Source organism: Ipomoea nil, unplaced genomic scaffold (genome assembly GCF_001879475.1).
Source record: "Ipomoea nil cultivar Tokyo-kokei standard unplaced genomic scaffold, Asagao_1.1 scaffold3069, whole genome shotgun sequence".
Classification (NCBI taxonomy): Eukaryota; Viridiplantae; Streptophyta; class Magnoliopsida; order Solanales; family Convolvulaceae; genus Ipomoea; species Ipomoea nil.
The window spans coordinates 10,597,342-10,616,548 of NW_017619497.1; the positions used below are offsets into that span (position 1 = coordinate 10,597,342).

The 19,207-nt window shown below is 36.0% G+C and overlaps 2 protein-coding genes and 1 long non-coding RNA gene across 5 annotated transcripts; 2 read left to right on the forward strand and 1 right to left on the reverse strand.

The window, feature by feature from the left end:
- Window positions 1-751: 751 nt before the first annotated feature.
- LOC109164950 lies at window positions 752-14,711 on the forward strand. Of its 2 annotated transcripts, XM_019313514.1 has the most exons (32): window positions 754-1,013; window positions 1,108-1,281; window positions 1,430-1,525; window positions 1,924-1,993; window positions 2,421-2,554; window positions 2,768-2,905; window positions 2,982-3,139; window positions 3,756-3,924; window positions 4,019-4,120; window positions 4,213-4,290; window positions 4,370-4,429; window positions 4,513-4,670; window positions 4,774-4,972; window positions 5,160-5,279; window positions 5,711-5,796; window positions 5,908-6,018; window positions 6,333-6,431; window positions 6,605-6,687; window positions 6,972-7,120; window positions 7,440-7,583; window positions 7,705-7,812; window positions 9,020-9,127; window positions 9,322-9,429; window positions 9,526-9,636; window positions 10,002-10,162; window positions 10,284-10,734; window positions 10,859-10,966; window positions 11,208-11,266; window positions 11,585-11,969; window positions 12,107-13,642; window positions 13,817-14,024; window positions 14,397-14,711. In XM_019313514.1, the coding sequence occupies exons 1-32, from the start codon at window positions 873-875 to the stop codon at window positions 14,492-14,494; spliced, it is 5,910 nt and encodes a 1,969-aa protein (XP_019169059.1). In that variant the 5' UTR covers window positions 754-872; the 3' UTR covers window positions 14,495-14,711. The 2 variants fall into 2 exon arrangements, 1 of the variants encoding a protein (XP_019169059.1); XR_002051452.1 differs by lacking the exons at window positions 13,817-14,024; window positions 14,397-14,711 and having other exon boundaries at window positions 752-1,013; window positions 11,585-11,814; window positions 11,891-11,969; window positions 12,107-12,656.
- Window positions 6,670-19,105, reverse strand: LOC109164960. The gene is made up of 3 exons (XR_002051453.1): window positions 19,021-19,105; window positions 12,333-12,338; window positions 6,670-6,680 (listed from the first exon to the last, which is right to left on the reverse strand). It is a non-coding gene; the product is annotated as an uncharacterized LOC109164960 (long non-coding RNA).
- LOC109164956 (probable magnesium transporter NIPA6) lies at window positions 15,949-18,895 on the forward strand. Of its 2 annotated transcripts, none has more exons than XM_019313521.1 (9): window positions 15,949-16,475; window positions 16,823-16,879; window positions 16,980-17,070; window positions 17,161-17,321; window positions 17,443-17,552; window positions 17,683-17,820; window positions 17,940-18,032; window positions 18,129-18,246; window positions 18,537-18,895. In XM_019313521.1, exons 1-9 carry the CDS (start codon window positions 16,352-16,354, stop codon window positions 18,647-18,649), a joined length of 1,005 nt encoding a protein of 334 aa, XP_019169066.1. In that variant the 5' UTR covers window positions 15,949-16,351; the 3' UTR covers window positions 18,650-18,895. The 2 variants fall into 2 exon arrangements, with proteins under 2 accessions (XP_019169066.1, XP_019169065.1); XM_019313520.1 differs by having other exon boundaries at window positions 15,951-16,475; window positions 17,425-17,552.
- Window positions 19,106-19,207: the final 102 nt, after the last annotated feature.

Here is a 19,207-nt window from a genome sequence, read left to right on the forward strand (position 1 = left end):
TGTTATATTAGACATGATTGCAATAGGCGCTAGGCGCTAGTCGGGCGGTAGAGTAGCGCCTAGCGCCTAGACGGCCTAGGCGGTCGCCTAGGCGGCTAACTAAAAAAATGAAAAACAGTGCACGTGTGTAGGTGCATATATGTCATATTATACATACATACATACATCCATACATAAATACATATATATATATATATATATATATATATATATATATATATATATATATATATATATATATATATATATATATATATATATATATATATATATATATGAAAAAAATTAGCAATGTAGAGTCGGCCGGGTTAACTCGACTAACTCGACAAAAATTGACGAGTTAACTAGGCGTAATCGGGCGAGTTAGGCGCTAGGCGGCCGAATTAGGCGCTAGGCGGGCGCCTAGGCGGCCGGTCTCCTAGGCGGGAGCCTAGGGTAGAAATCGCCACGGCCTAGGAGCGCCTAGCGCCTAGGCGCCGATTACTTGGTGCCTAGGCGGGATTTTTGCAACCCTGATATTAGAAAAAAAAACATGCATATGTAAGCTATTTGAATGGGTAGTATAATGTTTCAAAAAAAAAAGAAAAGAAAAGAAAAGAAAAGAGTGGGTAGTATTTTTTTTTTTTTTTTTTTTTTTAAGGAAAAAAAGAGTGGGTAGTATATAATTCTATTGAATAACTATTGAGTATTGAATAATTAAAAAGGGTTTATGCAACATTTTCCACTTTAAAAATAAGTTCGAAGAAAAAGCGCGCGGACTAGTTGATTTACCTAGGGTTTCAACTTCCGGTTCAAGTCCCTCGCACTGAGGCAGACGAGCTGGTGAGCTTTCCGAAATAGAGTCCCGGAGAGGTGAAACACCTTGTTCTTCAATGGCGGCGACTCCGAACAAGAAGGACGAAGCTCCCAACACCATTAAGGCCGTTGATTCTTCACTCTGGTGGGACTCATTCTCCGTCTTGCTCACAGAACTCGAAAACATTTCGCTCTCCTCCGACATTACTTCTTCTCTGGTATAGCACTTCCTATCTCGCCAATACAAGTAAATGTGGAGTTTTAATATTAATTTCTCTGAGTTTCATTTATTTTTGTTTTATTTAAATTTAGCAAAGGAAGTTGAAAGAAAATCATCCGTGGTTCCTGGATGCAAAATCATTGTTTAAGCCACCGAATCAGAAATCAAGAGAGGCATTGGATGCCAGCGCCGTAAAGATTGATTCACGACAGATTACAATACGGCCAGAACTCAAAGAGACAGCTCTAAAAACGAGTTCTATTCTGGTAAATGTTGTTAATTGAAAATTGTTTATCAATGTTGTTTCTAGTAATTCTTACTCTCTTTACGTGGACTCTGGTTTTAGTCTTATGCGGCTTTGCGCTCTGATATTCCGCTTATTTGTTGAAAAGATGTACTTTTTGTTTGTCTCAGTGTTTAGATGAAGTGCAATCGTACATTCTTGTTGAAAGATCACTCAAACAGAACACTCTTGCCACTGAGGCAATAATCCATGAGCTTCCTCATTTGGTTAGTAGCAGCTCCACCTCTCTGCCTGTCCATACTTTATCATGCACCTCATCATTCTTCATTGATGAATTCCAAACCACTAGCTTTAGGTGGTGTTAATCATTGGCACTGCCAGTAAATCTGTTATGCATTATGATTCTTCCTGTTCTTTTAGGAAATAATTTGAAATGCATTATGATACAGACATACAGTGGGGAATTTGATATAATCTGTCTCTTAAAACTAATCAACTGACTTTGATGAACAAAATGCGTGATACCAATGTAAAGCATAATGATTGATTTGTAGACTTATTAAGATACACACACAGATGCGTTTTGTTTATTATGTGCTGAACTGCTGAAGATATCATCAATAGTAATAGTATGTTTGACTTTTTTCTTACTTTCACTGTCAAGGTTATTCTTCAGTATTACATTGAGCGGCAGTGTTTATTGAAGTGCACACGACAGATTCTTATGCATGCTTGTAAGTGTTCCTCACTTCCTCCAAAAGCTGCAGAGTTTTTCTTTACCAGCTACATTGCCTCTGATTCTCTATGTAATGGAGAATGTGTGTCCAAAAAATATTGGATAATGTTAGTTGCTATCATATAGACTGATGAATTGTATTGCATGATACTCGTTTGATTAGTCACTGCTGTGGCTTGAGAAAAGAATTAAAAGACCTTAATTGTTCTATTCTATGGAGGTCCCTTTAAGGGTAAACACCCAACTGCACAACCAATTTGACTCTGCCATTTTGAATTTTTATTTTTTTCATACACTTGGCGTTCACCTTTTGACTAACCTTAATTTGTATGCTAGTCTTCACTCAGGTGATCTGATTTTGGTGCGTTTACAGAAATTTTTTGTATCTTGTTTACCTTCTCCTAATGATAGTAACTCTGGTGCAGTATATTTTGGAACAAAACCTAAAGAAGGATCTGGTATTGTGGATGAGGCACAGAAGTTAATATCTGATGGACTAGAGACTAAAATGCTAACTGCTCTAGAAGACAATCTGTCCTTGAACTTTCCAGAGCCCATGGTAAGTTAACCTGTAAATTTAAAGTTGATTTGAGATGGTTTGCACACACATATATGGTTTTTACATACATATGTTTTTGATTCTTTGCTGTGGATCAATGCTCAGATCTCTATTGATTTGTATTTGTTGGTTTGGTATTTGCAAAATTGCATGTATGAGAGTTTTGGATTAATAATTTTCATAATTGAGAATCTACCTTGCTGTGCTTCTCAGGAAATTGACTTCTATACTTTGTGGGCTGAAGAGATACTTACTGAGGACAATCTGATCTTGGACATTCTTTTCCTTATGTATTATGAGTTCTGCACTTGCAGTGGCAAACAATGGAGAAAGTTGTGTTTTCTTTATGAGGTAATTCACTACTTCCCCAGATGCTGTAGTAATCAATTTGTTTACTCTGCAATTTTAACTGCTTTGTTTATTGCAGGGTTTCATTTCTAATTCTCTTAATTTTGGGAGGTTAGCTATATCAGCGGAATCATTTTCTTCTATTTGTCATGCCAAAGTACAGCTGTTGCTTATTCTCATAGAAACTTTGAACTTGGAAAATCTTCTTCAAATGGTTCATGATGAAATTCCTTTCAGGTTATGCACAATTCTTTCCATAACCTTTTTATGTTGCAGATATTGTTAAAAGCTAAAATGCTATTATTAGCTTTAAGTGAAATTCAGGACTTATGGTGGTGTTTGTTTCCTTGAAGTATGATAAAATTGAATTAGTTAAAAATGTGCAGGATTTTTAAAGCTTTATTCCTCAGTTCCATTTTGCTGAATTGCTTTTTATTTATTTATTATTTTTGCTTAGTAATCAATCCAATAGGTGCATAAGTTTTCTTTGAATTCTTTGAGGTTCTTTTTCTTAGCTGCCGAGGAATATCCTTGTTTTGTTTGAGAACTATGTTCACAAACACCATGCTATGAGTTCTTTCTCACAATGTATGTCATTATGATTTCACATCTTCTTCCATAGATGAGATATAGCAGTTAATATCAAATTATACTTAAATTCAATAATAATAATAATTAAAGTAAAAAAGATGAGATTGTGTAAACTAGCTTGAATGTCAGCCTGTGATTACTTCTTCCCTCCCCCATCCATTTCTTTTGTTCTAAACATGACTTTTAGTATTTTGGAGTTTGGCATTCTTTACAGAATTTATTCTTCAGGTTTATTTACTCAGTTCCTCATTTTTTTTCTCAGGCAGGGTTCTGCCACATTTTCTTTAAATGATGTTCAAGAAATTGATGCTCTGGTATCTAATCTTGATGTTTTCGAAAAGAAAGAAGCTGGTCCACTGATTCTAGCATGGGCAGTATTTCTTTGTCTTGTCTCCTCACTTCCAGAAAAGGAGGGAAATAATGTACTGATGGTATGTTGTGTCATAAGGTTGTCTGATTTGCTTGAACTATCTCCCCAATGCAATAAACTGTGTGGATAATTTTTATTTATTGGTAATATTTCAGGAGATTGATCATATTGGTTATGTTCGCCAAGCTTTTGAAGCTGCATCTTTGAGTTATTTCCTTGAAATCCTTGAAAGTGACATACTGAAGGAGGATTCAGATGTGAGTTGATATCTGTTAATGGTTCTATACTTCTATATATACTTGGGCTAAACCATTTACTGTAATTTTTTTATTTTTATTTTTCTGCTAAGGGTCCCATTGCTGGGTTCCGAAGTGTTTTAAGAACATTCATATCAGCCTTTGTTGCTTCTTATGAGATCAATCTCCAGGTACTTGATCAATCCATGGTGCTTATAGTTATTAACCTTGCAAGTTGCAAATATTTATTATTCCTTTCCTGTGTGGCAGCTTGAGGACAATAACCTTCAACTAATATTGGAAATCCTTTGCAAAATTTATCGAGGAGAGGTTTGGGTGCATTTTTGTTTTCTTCAATTAAGGAATATTTTTGCACTTAAAACAATATTCTTGCAATTATATGGATAATGCAGGAGTCACTCTGTATCCAGTTTTGGGATAGAGATAGTTTTGTTGATGGTCCTATCCGGTGTCTTCTATGTAATTTGGAGGGTGAATTTCCTTTTAGAACTGGTCAACTGTTGAGGCTTTTATCAGCACTCTGTGAAGGAGCTTGGCCTGCAGAATGTGTGTATGTTGAATCTTTATGCTCTCTCTTGGAATTCTTCTGGGAATCTTTTCATTTCTAGGTCTGAAGTTTGAGAGTCAATTATCTTTTTTTTTTTTTTCAACAGGTTTAACTTTCTTGATAAATCTACTGGATTGTCATCTCTTTTTGAGATAAGTCGTGGCTCACTTGTTGACCCTTCACAGAGTGTTAAGACAAGTCAGCCATTGCATGTTCCTGGTGTTGAAGGTTTGATCATTCCTAGTGGAACTCATGGTCATGTTTTGAAAATGGTTGATAGGAATATTGGCCTAGTGAGATGGGAGGTAGGTGTCAATAGTGGTTTTATTTATTTATTTAAATATATATACTAGTGTTTGCCTTGTTTTTAAGCTCAGTTTCTTTAAATTCTTTGTAATTGCATGTGTCATGCTGCAATGGTGCTAATGTGTTTTTGCATTCTAATTGAAATGAATGAAATATTGTATAACATATTATGTTGTTTTATTGCAGTATTCACAATCTGGGTTGCTTGTGCTGCTTTTACGGTTAGCCCAAGGGACACACTTGGATAGTTCTGATGAAGTATTTGCTATTCTTGACTTACTTAGTCGAATGGTCTCCTTCAATGTGGTAATTGAATTTAACAGCTCTGTGTCTGCTGGCTTGTAGTGTTATTGTTTTAGATACTGTTATTGTTTATGTTTTGCCTCTATTCTTTGATTTAGTGCCGCATAGAAGAAATATAGGAATCAATATAGCTGATCTCAGCTATATTGGGACAAACGACAAGGCTTGATCTTGCTCTATGGTCTTACATGCATCGTGTTATAATGTAGCTTTATTGATTGTCTCTATTTGATATTTAACTGAGATCACAAACTTTTATCATTCCATCCTTCTAATTTTTGTTTAAAACATGTCTGGCTTTTTGTTTTGGTGAAATAGATGTTTAACAGTGACGTGTGTGACCCATTACTTTCCTATTGTTTTTTTCCCCTGAAAAATGTATTTGTATTGTTTTATTGAGTATAACTGTGCCAGTAATAATCTTATATTGTTAGGCTGTCTGTTATTCTCTCATGGACTTCAGCAGATCTTTTTGCAATGAACTATGTTCTCCAAATGTGCGCTTGGAGGAAGATTTGCGGTAACAATTTGCCATGTTTTATTTTCCTCTTGATTGGATTAGCTTACTAGTGTTTTAAATTGGCTATAGAATTATATTTTATTTCTGATTAATTCCCTCATTTATCTACAGTGTTAATGTGGCTGAGATCATTTGTGGTTTGATCAAGAATTTGCCTCCTAATTCTACTGGCGTGACTCTGATGTCCATGGGTGTTGATATTTTGACAAAGATGCTAAAATGGTAATTCTTTCCACCTATGTTGGCTCTCGCTTCACTCTTTCTCAGTCTTACTCTAATGGTAATTGGCTTTATATACTCTAATGACATTATGGCATCTGAGTTTACCTTTTTGTAGTTGATTGTAAATTTATTTTTTGGTTGTTCCAATATGAATGCTATGAGTTATGTTCTGGAGTGTTCTAATTATAGTAACTTGCGAGGTTTCTACTTTCTATATCCTAATACCTTGGAGGATCTTTCTCACTAATTTGTTTTGACTATTTTGTATGGTTGTATATACATTGCAGTAACACTTTTTTTTGGTCATATTGCAGTTCACCACATCGTGTCACTACACTGTCAGTGAAGACAAATATATTTGATGTAGCTTTTAAAACAAATCCATTTGAAGTTGGTTCTAATGGTTTGTCAAGGTGATCTAATCAAATTTACTCCTAATAGAGTTTGGGCCTTTGGGGGCCTGGAAGTGTTGTTCATAGGCTAGTTTTTAATGAGATAAAATGTGTAGATGGTCATTCCTATGGAACTACCAATTTTCTCTTGAACAAAGTCTTTCTCCTAAAACCATTATGCAATGATTTTCCAGTGGATCATGGCTGCTTTCTGGACGACTTGCCAAAATGCTTCTGATTGACTGTGAGCAGAACGACTGTCAGCTGACTCTTTCAGGCAAGTTTACTTTTACTATTTTTTATGTCCATCAGTAACTTGTCATATACATTTATGGAATATATACTGTTTTTTTCATGTGTTGCTATGTTCATCTTTTTAATTATTAATAAGGGGTTCTTTGGAGCACATGAAATCAGGTCACACTACCTTGACATGCCCCATATGATTATTCATATATCTAGTATGAATGAGTATTGATGATTGTGAAACATTGGGTTTACCTAATTTTATTCTATTCTTTGTGTTTTCATTATTTGACTTGGAGTGCATTGTTTTTGCAGTTCTTGATTTCACCACTGCACTTGTACAGACAGGAGCAGAAAATGATATTGTTCTTGCTCTTGTTATTTTTTCCATTCAGTATGTCCTTGTCAATCATGAGTTTTGGAAATATAAGGTGAAGCATGCTCGCTGGAAGGTGTCTCTGAAGGTACTATTCATCTCTTTTATGTTCGGATTGTCACATTCTCTGTTTTATTAATATTTATTATTAGTATTTTTCAATGGCAATTCTGAATTGATTTATACTCCATATAAAAAATGCACTGAAGATTTGCAAGATATAAGATGTAAATATCCTTTTTCCTAAATTTATTTTTTTGTATTTTCTCTTTCAAAGTGAGTTTTTGTACATATCTTATATTATATTTTTTCAAATTTAACTGTTCATCACTCAAAAGAACTTGTATTAGTATACCATGCTCAATTTTGTGAAACTATTTAATTTAATTTAATTTTTTCTTCTGTAGGCACTGGAAGTTATCAAGAACAGCATCAGGTCTATATCATATGGTCAAATACATGGTGAGGTGATCAGGGACATTTTGCTATGTGATTCTTCAATCCACAGTGTGCTCTTTCGGCTTGTTTGTATTACAGCAGAGGGCTTGGAGGTTTTTATTTTAATTTTAATCTAGCTTTCTTATTTTTCTGCTGTCTATTGATAAGTTCAAGTTATCATAATCTGATTGTCTTCAGCTTACAACTTTTCCTCCTTCATTTGTCCTTGTCTAGAAACTTTATGTCAGTCGGCTTTATGAACTAGTGGATATTGAAGGACTACAGCAGTCAATAGTGTTCACTTTGGATATTCTTTTCAGTTTGCTGTCTGATCTCACAAAGGTATGCTTTTAGATATTCATTTTGATCACATTTGTTACTCTTCAGTATAAAAGGGGTAAATATCCTCTTTTCCATGCAATCTGCTCCCTCTCTGTTGCTCTTTGAATGTCTTATCATCTTCTGGTTTTTGGATATCTAGCAGAGTTAGGGTTGAAGTTCAGTATGTTGAAATATAGAAACCCTAAGGCGTAATCATAGTATAGCCCTAGGTGTAGCACATTCTATTTCTGTGGCCTGTTATGTCCCTATATAATCATGTTTTTGTGCTAGAATGTGTCCATCACACTATTTCAATATTATTAATTATTAATATATTCAACATACATTTTCTTCCTTTGGTTTTCATATTTTAGCTTCCACCTAACTAGAGGGTGGTGGCTATTTGCCATCCACAAGGCTTTCATTCCCTCGATTTCAACATAGTACATTCTGGGCACCTACTATACATTGGATGAGAGTGGGATTATAAAAGTTTGCCTTCTGTCTTGTGATTGTTTTTTATTTTTATTTTCATTTACTTAGTTACTTTGTGAAGTTGAGGTGATGGCCAGGAGAAATCTTTCTGGAACATCTGCAATATCTTTGAAAACAAACTATTTTTGGGCATTTTTTGCAATAATGGAGCGATTGAGCGAGTAACTGATTTGGTCATCAATCTCTTAAACAGTTTAAAGAGGGGGGGGGGGGGGGGGGGGTGTTAATATTAATTGGACGAAGCAAGGGAAGGTCAGTAAATGTAATTTTTGTGGATTGGTAGTTCTAAGGTGTGCAATACACTGCAATGAAGTTTTGTGGATTGGTAAATGTAATTTTTGTGGATTGGTAGTTCTAAGGTGTGCAATACACTGCAATGAAGTTTTTGCTTCTAGGTTCAATAATTTTGCATGAGAGAACTATAACCTTTTGGAATGGATATCAGTGACCTAATTTGAAGTTCTTCAGCTCTAGATTCCTTTTCATGAATATGTTAAACAATCTTGGATTACATCTTCAAGTATCATTGTGTATAAGCAAAAGCCATTCTTTAAAAGACTCCTTGGCCCTTGCCCTCAATAAATTTGATCTCCTATGCTCCCTGATTTGGCAATTTTGTTTCTGTCAAATATCTTGTGTGCTGTATCATATATAAAAAAAACTGCCGTGCAATCGTGCATCAACATAAATGCTGGAATGACTCCTTTTGTATGACACACTTCTACTTTTTCAGGATTTGCCCAGTCGTCCTGTCCTTCATCAAGCAGTTATGTCATCTGCAACGAAACCTATTCCTGTGATTACAGCAGCGATATCCTTGATGTCGTTCTTCAGGAATCCTGTATGATCTAGTGCTAGCATGAATTAAGCTTATTTTGAACATACCCACTTTTTTTTAGTAGAATCTAAATATCTAATCAGTGTTTCTGTAGCTAGTTTTCCTATTGTATTAATATTGACTGCTGATCTAGAAATTCCAATCAGTCTGTCACTCTGTTGATAAACATTTCATTAATAACTTTGTTGCTCATACAGAAGATACAGCTTGCTGCAGCGAGGCTACTGTCTGTGTTATTTCTTGTTGGTGATGATTCAAGCTCTTGTGCATTTGGCAATGCATATTTTGGTCTGGATGAAAAGCAGGTATAACTTCATTTTCAAATTCTATTGGTTGATAAGTTTTCAGCTGATGGGATTGGCACTATTTCACTTCTAATTCTGCCAAAATGCATGTTACAGATTCATAATTTTAAGAATGCTATTTGTAGTATTCTTAGCGAACAGTCTGGTTCAAGCGATGATCTCATAGTTGCTACTTTCCAGATGCTAACTTCTTCTGCAAATCATCAAGTATGTTTATAGCTTCATTTGCAACATGCTTGAATAGCTTTCTGATCATCTATAATCCAAGCTTTCTCTCTAAAATGGTTGAACTGTAAAGTGATCTCAATTTCAAATTTTCAAGTGTGCTTAATCCATGCTCTATACTAATGACTGCTATATAATATTACTCCTAGGTATTTTAGTTTTTATGGTTATTTTTGCTGGACATGCTTTTCCTGCTACTTTCCTCCTCCACAGATGGCAACACTGAGCTTTTGTGATTGTAAAACACATGCTCTATCTTTGTTTAAGTTCTTGTTCATAGTGCCATGCACCTAATTTGTTAACCTATTAGGACTTTGTGGTGCTAAGATAGATGTTCCTTGTTGCAGGCTTCATTTCTTTCTGCTGTGATTGCCCTGGGGAATGAAAATTCCCTATCATATGATACTGACAAAGATCAGGAACATGAGTATCAATCACAGTCCAATGATGCGAATATTTTAAATCACATTTTGCTATATGTAAGGAGATCTGAGGCCCTTATGGAGAGGTAAATTCACATCATTCTTCACCATCTCTTCCACGGTTCTTATTTACAATTTTCAAAGCCTGCAATTTATCACTTTGAGAAATGCTACTTAAGTTTATTTACAATTTTTTTTTTTTTCCAGCAACCCGACCATACTGTATAATTTGCTGAACTTCCTGAAGACACTCTGGCAAGGAGCTGGTCACTATAGAAATATTTTGAAGCAGTTAACAAACTCAGACTTCTGGAGACAATTGTCTAATTCTCTCATGCAAATTAGAGAATCCGAAAATCTATCCGAAGTGGACCCTCGTGATGTAGCTTACAGATATAAATGTCAATCTAGTGTGTTGGACTTGATGGCTTATGAGATGTTCCTACTAAAAAAGACATTAAATGCTGACTTGCATGCAAAGCAGACCTCTCCATTGCTACATGATACGGTAGAGAAAACAGTTAGTTCCTTAATAGAGAGAAGTGAAAATAATATAGTGTATATTCTTAAGACCTGGTGCACAAGCTCATCATTGGGAAAGCTGATCAAGTCATTTGTATCAGTTGAATATGATGATTGCACTAATTTACGTGGCAAGGTAAGTTGTGATCTTCTGAAAATAATATATTAAGACTTGGTGAACTCCATGCTACTTTTTCTGTCATGGGTTATGGTACTTTTTCCACATACATGAGTGTTTAATTGGTTAGAGAATCTTGCAGGTTGCGGCTAGCTTGTTTGCTGTGCATTTAATGGCTAAAGTAAGAAGCAGTGATACTGGGAGTTTGTCAATTTCACTTATTGATAAGGTCTCTACCTTGTCACAAAAGGTTTGATTCTTTCTCTGTTGCTCCTGCAGGATTTGTCATACTCTACTTCTGATGTTATAGACAAGATTTGAGCAAAATTTGATGACATATTAGTTGCAGAATTGTTTTTCTGTACATATTAGTTGCAGATTTTTTTTTTTTTTTTTTTTTAATTACTTGTTTTCAATCACCTTTTCTTTTTAAAATGTGCCCTTTACTAGCTTACTTCTGCTTTGTATTTTTGCTCCTTTTGCCTCTATAGTTGAGCAAGTTGCCTGCCTTTTCTGAGCTGATGGTGTATTATGGAGAGCGTGGTTACAGGTATTCTTCACATTATTGTCATTTTCTGCTGTGTAGAGGCTGCTCATATATTTTCTTACAGTAATTTCTTTGACTATTTGTTTGCTGATCATGTCTTGATTTGTTTCTTATCTCATGATTATATGAACCATGCCATCACCACAAATATACATAAATATTGATACCATGAATCATGTATGACTAGGTCTTGAGATTTGTCTCTATTGATAAAGGACTAAGGAAGGGATGTATACATGTCTACTTCCTAATATCTGTTGTGTGTGTGTGTGTGTATGTATAAAAGGACTTAATCTATTTTGTATTTCCTTTTTGAACCAGTGGAGGGGAAGAATTGCACAATTTAATTCTCAATGATCTATTCTATCATTTGCAAGGAGAGCTTGATGGTAGAGAAATTAGCCATGGACCATATAAAGAACTGTCACAATATTTGATAGGGTCAAAGTTTTTGCAAACCTATCGATGCAAGGGGGATGATGACCTTCTGCTACAACCCAACAATGCCTACTTGTTTGACATTGACCATCTAGTAACAGAGATGGGGATAGATATGTGGATTTTTTCTGGTTGGAGATCATCTAAACCAATTGCTGAAGTCTTGCTACTCTGGTTGCGGAATGTCAATTCCATGGCATTGGTGACTAGATCCAAACTTGTTGCTATAAAATCCTTGATAACTCTGTTCTCTATGTTTGATGATAAAGTAAGTTGACTAAGTTCCCATCCTCTTGAATTTTTTCCAGATTATCTCACTCAAATTAATTATTTGTCTCAATGAGAGAGAAACGTGAATAATCAAATCAATTTGCCTTGACTTATAACTTTTACCAACTTCTGCAGTCAAGTCAGTTTAAAGCTGCAACTGGTGGAAATATTCCTGAGCAAACAGTTTTGTCAAGCATCAACTATACATGCCAATGTCTGCAAGCCACAATAGACTTGCTAGCTCCAGCTTCTGATACTAGTAATAATATACTTGATATTCTTGCAGCTCAAATAGATCTGCTCTTCCACTTTGTCAGATCTATGACTAGGAGTCTACCTTTACCTACTTTTCTGCTAATACTAAAATCTTCGAGTTATGGCCTTAAAGTATTGAATTCTAGGCCATCAGTTACTGGTTTTACTACAACAACAAAGACTCTGCTTATGTTGATTCTTTTTTCAGTCGAGTACTGTTGCAACAAGTCAAATTGCAGTCTTCCTACTGAAGCTGATAATGAATCTAGTGAAGCCTTAGCTGAGGCTGCGAATGTCAGCTTGGGACTGTTACCCATTCTTTGCAATTGCATTGAAGTTGCTGATTATTGTACCCTCAGTCTGACTATTATTGATGTAGTAGTTAAAAGTTTCTCAACACCTGCAACGTGGTTTCCTATTATCACGAAACATCTCCAGCTGCAACCTGTTGTCCACAAACTTCTAGATAGAAATTTCTCTGCAAATGTACACATTATATTGAAGTTTCTATTAACACTTGGATGTGTGAGAGAAGGTGCTAAGATGCTAACGAGTGCTGGAGTTTTTGCATATTTACGGGAGTTGCTGACTGACATTCCTGATGGTACATCTTTCTCAATTGTTCAAAATGAGTGGATTCTTTCAGAGGCATTTAAAAACAATGAAAAGCATCAGTCCATATGGGGACTTGGCTTGGCAGTCGCCACAACTATTATTCACTCTCTGGGAGAAAGTTCAGCAGATGTTATTGATTATGTGATGGCTTACCTGATTGTGGAGAAAGCAAATACAATTTATTATTATCTTAGTGCTCCTGATTTTCCTTCTGATGATCGTGAGAAGAAAAGAGCGCGTGCTCTCAAGACATGTACTTCATTGTATGCTCTTATGGAGACAGAGAATATACTGACTCTGATATGTGTGCTTGCTAGATATCAAAATTCATGGATTAAGGTCATGAAAGAAATGGAGTCGCAGTTAAGGGAGAGATGTATCCATCTACTGGCTTTCATTAGCCGGGGAACACTTCACCATGGGGAATCATCTGCAAAATGTGCCCCCTTCTTGTGTCATCCGTTCCTTAGGGACGAGCTTGAGTCACAGAAGAAGCCATCATTTATCAATAGCAAAAATGGTTGGTTTGCTCTTTCTCCTCTTGGTTGTGAGCTCAGCCCAAAATTTTCTTCAAGAATGACCAGTATTAGCAAAGGTCAATCAAATGAAATTGTTACTCCTGGTGCTCAGACACATTTTTCTGACACAGTGGCTGTTCAGATCTACAGAATCACATTTCTTCTTCTTAAGTTCTTATGTATACAAGCTGAGGGAGCTGCTGAACGGGCACAAGACCTAGGTTATGTTGACCTTGCACATTTTCCAGAATTGCCAATGCCTGATATCCTACATGGATTGCAGGTGATACTTGAAATCTTTTTTGCTCTTCCTGTTATTTTGGATTATTGAGTCTTGCAGGTGACATGTTTGGCTTATGTATACTTGTAAGCATGTTGCCCTCAAGGTTGTGACTCTTCCATGAATGTGTATTGGCAGTCTCCTAAAAATGGGTTGGTTTTATTTTTTGTGTTGTAGAATCAAGGGATATCTATTGTCGCCGAATTGTGTGAAGCCAACAAGTTGAAGCAGGTAACCTCTGAGATACAGGGCGTTTGTGTTTTGCTGTTACAGATAACAATAATGGCATTGTATCTGGAATACTGTGTGATCCAAATTTGTGGAATGAGACCTGTCTTGGGCCGAATGGAGGATTTCTCAAAGGAAATCAAGCTCCTGATAAGAGGTACTGATACCTTGTTTCTGTTATGGATACTGAATCTGGGCACACCCAATTTGGTTACACTGATTTAAAGGAATGCATCATAATTAATGAGTTTAACTTAAGGGAATTAAACAAAATACCACCTATGAAGCTATACATAACCCAAAAGTTGGCACTTGGTATCTTCTCTTCGCACTTGAGTGGTGGTAATTTTAGATTTAAATTTTGTAATCAATGATTTAGATAGTTTTACACAAAAGAAGACTTTCTCTTGATAGTGGTTCAAGGATAGAATATGCTTTCTGTTTCCATATATAAAGTACAAATATTCATCTCTAGGCTCTAGCTTTGAACTTATTATAATAACTTGGTGCATTGTTTTGTTTTGTGTAGCAACGGAGGGGCATGCATTTCTAAAAGAACATGTGAAGTCCGTGAAGCAGATTGTATCTTTTGTGTATCCTGAATTACTGCAAAGGGAAGACTTTTGATGAGTTGTATATATAGTGAATTGCATAGGTTAAGCATTTGCTTTTTTCAATTACCTTGTAGTTGCTGAATTATTTTCATTAATCATTATAGGAAAATGGCATATTCGATTGTGCCTGAAATCCATTCTCCTGTTCCCCACTTACAAGGGTTTAATTTAATTTAAATTTGCAAGCTAAGAATTGTAATGACACTATTAAATGCAAATATTTTGAGAAAGGAATCTTGTCCCGACGTTGACCTAAAATAGTTCAATGGTGGAATGCAGCAAACATATAAGGAAATGTGAATCTCAAATTTGTCATTATTATTTCATAACACGGTCAAGTGTATTTGTTTGTAGAAAACAAAAGTTGGTTATCCTCTATATCGGACTCAACAAACGGCATATACCAATTGGATGGTGATATCGTGGTGGACATACCATATTTACCAACAATGGTCAGTCAGTGGCAAACAAAGGTTTTTTAATCATACATCCAACGGCATTGCCGTCTGTCGTATCCGACGGCTAAAAACAGCTTCTCATGTTATAGCCAACCGCAAGGTTTTGTTTGACATCACCATTGGCAGTCAACCAGGTGGGCGGGTCGTGTTGGAGTTGTTCGCCGACACTACTCTAGTCCCAGACAACTTCTGTCATTCTGTGCTATACACAGGGAAAAGTAAGTAATAGTCCATGCATAATTTTTTTATTGAGTTAATATCCAAAATCGTCCTCGACTATAGTGGTTTTTCTCAATTTCGTCCTAAACGACTTTGGTGACCTAATATCGTCCCAGACTTTTGTGTTTCGCTCAATTTAGTCCTCCATTTGTTATTCCGTCAAATTGGTGTTAAATTAAGGGACAATTCAGTAATGTCAATATTGATCTCTCTTTACTTTCAACTTGTGAAGTGCGAAATTCCTCTTTCTTGTATGAATTACACCCAGAATTACTCCCGGACCTGTAAATCAAATTTTATATTCGCAATTTTAGGAGTAATTCGTAAAAAGAAAAGGGATTTCGCAGTTCACATGTCTATGAGTAAAGAGATGCCAATATTAAAATTACTGAATTGTCTATTTATTTAACACCAAATAGACATAATAACAAATGAGGGACTAAATTGAGCAAAAACACAAAAGTCTGGGACTAAATTGAGCGAAACACAAAAGTCTGGGACGATATTAGGTCACCAAAGTCATTTAGGACGAAATTGAGAAAAACCACTATAGTCGAGGACGATTTTGGGTATTAACTCTTTTTTTATTTTATTTTTTTAATCTACTACGTAATTATAGTTATAAATATTAGATAGTATTAAAATATACGGAGTAATTAACAACTTCTGATATCCACAATTAATTAATAAAAACTTGTACTAATTAAAGTTAAATCATTAATTTTAATTCTATGACATTGTTTAAACTTTAAAGAGAAAAGCATTAAATACTCATTATTCATTCAGTCACCCTGCGTCCAATAAGTCAAAACCAGAATGGACGAGTATAAACTCCGCGTCACAGCGCGGTGATCGGTGAATCCAACACACTGGGGGACGTCAATAAATGATGACCACTCTGCGGCAGCCTGGAGAGTTCATTGAAGTTGCAAATCTTTATCGTCCCTCCTTCTATTCTTCTGTTCACCTTCACCGCTGTTAACCGGTTGAATTACATCTCTGGTTTTTCTTTATCATTTCTTCCCGTTCGGTTTTCAGTGCTGCGACACTGGGGGAAATTGTTTTTGTATATATCTTGGATTTTTCATTGTTTGGAAGATTTCTAAGTGAAAAATACTAGCAATCGGATTGGGGTTTAGTTGTACATGTGTTGAGTGCATATATATAGAGAAAAGGCGGAGTGGGGAAGCGAGATGGCGATATCGGACAACGCGAGAGGGCTAATTCTGGCAGTCTTATCGAGCTTGTTTATTGGAACGAGTTTTATCTTGAAGAAGAAAGGTCTGAGACGTGCTGCAGCTGCCGGTACTCGCGCAGGTCTCAATTGAATCTTCACATTTTTTTTTTTCTTTACGTTCATTTCTTGGTTGGATCTCCGCTTATTAATCGTGCTTGCTTGGGCTATTGTAATAACACTGAGATTCAGAGCATATTCATGGTCAACGCACGGAAAATGATGTGTCTTGCTCTGAAGGTCAAATTGGCAAGGGTTAACTAGTACTCCGTAACATATATGGATGTTGTTTTGGGAATGGGAATTCCTGTTTAGGCATAGAGACTTGGGTTGTTGAAGGTGTTCCTTGATTGGGATTGGTTTGGGTTACAGTGCAAGCAACATCCTTTTTCACACTTATTAATTTTGTTCTTCTGAATCTTTGCTGCAGGTGTTGGAGGTTATACTTATTTGTCAGAACCACTTTGGTGGGTTGGCATGATTACAAGTAAGTAGAGCATGTTACATATTCCACCTGCATAAGCATGATACTTGTGCTTTTCTCTTTTATTTTTAATTTTTTTGATATAGAACACTTGGACATGCAGTGATTGTTGGAGAGGGAGCAAATTTTGTAGCATATGTTTATGCTCCTGCACTTCTTGTGACTCCACTTGGTGCATTGAGTATAATAGTTAGGTAAACTTCAGGCACCCATGAAGTCTATAAACTCTGATATGGAATGCTGGATGTTACTTGCAAACTAACCATCTTTATGAATCTGCATAGTGCTGTTTTAGCACACTTTATGTTGAAGGAACGGCTACAACGGTTAGGTATACTGGGATGCATTTCATGCATTGTAGGCTCCGTAGTAATTGTTATCCATGCTCCTCAGGAGCGTATGCCAACTTCTGTACAAGAAATCTGGAATTTGGCAACACAACCAGGTCATCATCCTGCCAAGCTTTTCCTTAATGCCTTGTGTTATATATCATTCAGTCATCCTGATGAGCTTGTTACTGAAGTTTTCCTCATTGCTTATTTCAACAGCATTTTTAATTTATGTTGCATTGGCATTGTCAATTGTGCTCGCATTGATATTGCATTTTGAGCCTCGCTATGGTCAAACAAACTTACTGGTTTACTTGGGCATCTGTTCCTTAATGGGTTCACTTACGGTAATTGTTTTTTTTTTCTTTACCAAGATAGAGATTATACACTGCGTGTGTGGCAGGATTGCTGTTGTTTTTCTTTCCTTAAATTGCTTTTTATCTTCCCAGGGTAGAGGGTTTATATGCTTCTGTGCAGGTTGTTTGCATAAAAGCCATTGGAATCGCAATAGAACTCACTCTTGAAGGAATCAGTCAAATTGCATATCCTCAGACTTGGTTATTCCTTACAGTTACTGTGATATGTGTGATCACACAGTTGAATTACCTCAACAAGGTACCTCTATTCGAGTAACTGAGCTATACATCCTTGCTGATGAATTTGAAGTGTTTAGCACCCTATAATATTTCATGTGTAGCACATACCTCGCTGATGCATATGCGACATTTGTATAGGCACTTGATACATTCAGTGCAGCGATTGTTTCACCGGTATATTATGTGATGTTTACTACCCTGACCATTGTTGCAAGTGCCATAATGTTCAAGGTTTGTTATGACTTGCTGCTCTTCCCAATTATGATTCCTGGAAGGAATTGCAGGGTAATTACAAACTAATATTCATCCTTTTCAACTTTCCCACAGGACTGGGCTGGTCAGGATGCAAGCAGCATAGCTTCTGAGATATGTGGATTCATCACTGTGCTCTCTGGAACAACAATACTTCATGTTACTAGAGAACAGGAACCAACAAATGTTCCAGGTATGAACAAGACTGGAACTTTATGAATGTACTCGTCTAGTGCCTTTATAACATATGGGACTGGAATCTTTGTTTAACAGAGCTTAATATGTTTATGTCAATTCACTATTATAACATGCACACATTTTTTGTTGTTGTGTTACTTGCGCAATAGAAATGTTGGTTCCTACTCCTTTATCACAATACATATTGGTAAATATGGTTACTATCTTGACTGCTTTATACATTTACAATCTTTTTTCCTGTACACACATCTACTGTAATACACATAATAAAGTGGTTAAATGCAGGAACATGGTATGATGAAGAGCAGATGAAGGATATGGAGGAAGCACATTTTATGGCATTGCATAATCCGGACTATTTTTCAACAGATATTGGATATACAACTTCGCAGGATTAGACAGTTCATCTGTGTTGCTCAAGTTGTTGAGGCTTCAGGAGGTGGTCACCTGGTGTTGTCTATTTGGTGTACATTCCTTGAAGAAAGTCTTTATCTACTGGCAGCAATGGTTTTGAACATGATCTTGTGGAATCTGGTATTTGTTTGTGAGGTTTAGACAGATATGAATAGATATTTTCTTCCAAAGTTGGGTTTGTTTATTTCTTGCATATTGCAACATCTATCATATCACCGATTGGCTTGAAATTGGTTATAAGATTGAAGATGGTTGCAGGCTCTTAAAACATAGAAGTGAAGGTAAGTCCTAATATATTTTTTCAGTGATAATACCTGTAAGGCTGTAACAAGTATTGGAAAGATGGTTAGCTGACTTATATGTTTTGAATTTCAGGGTTATAATGTATAGGGAGATGGAGCAATGAAGTGTTATTTAAGGTGATTGTTAGGTTGTTGGTAGCAGAAATTAAATACGGATCGGAGTAGTTAAAAGTGTAGGAAATTGTGGGTTAGAAATCTCTTCTGTTCTGGTAGCTAGGTGGTTAAGACTTAAGAGGATGT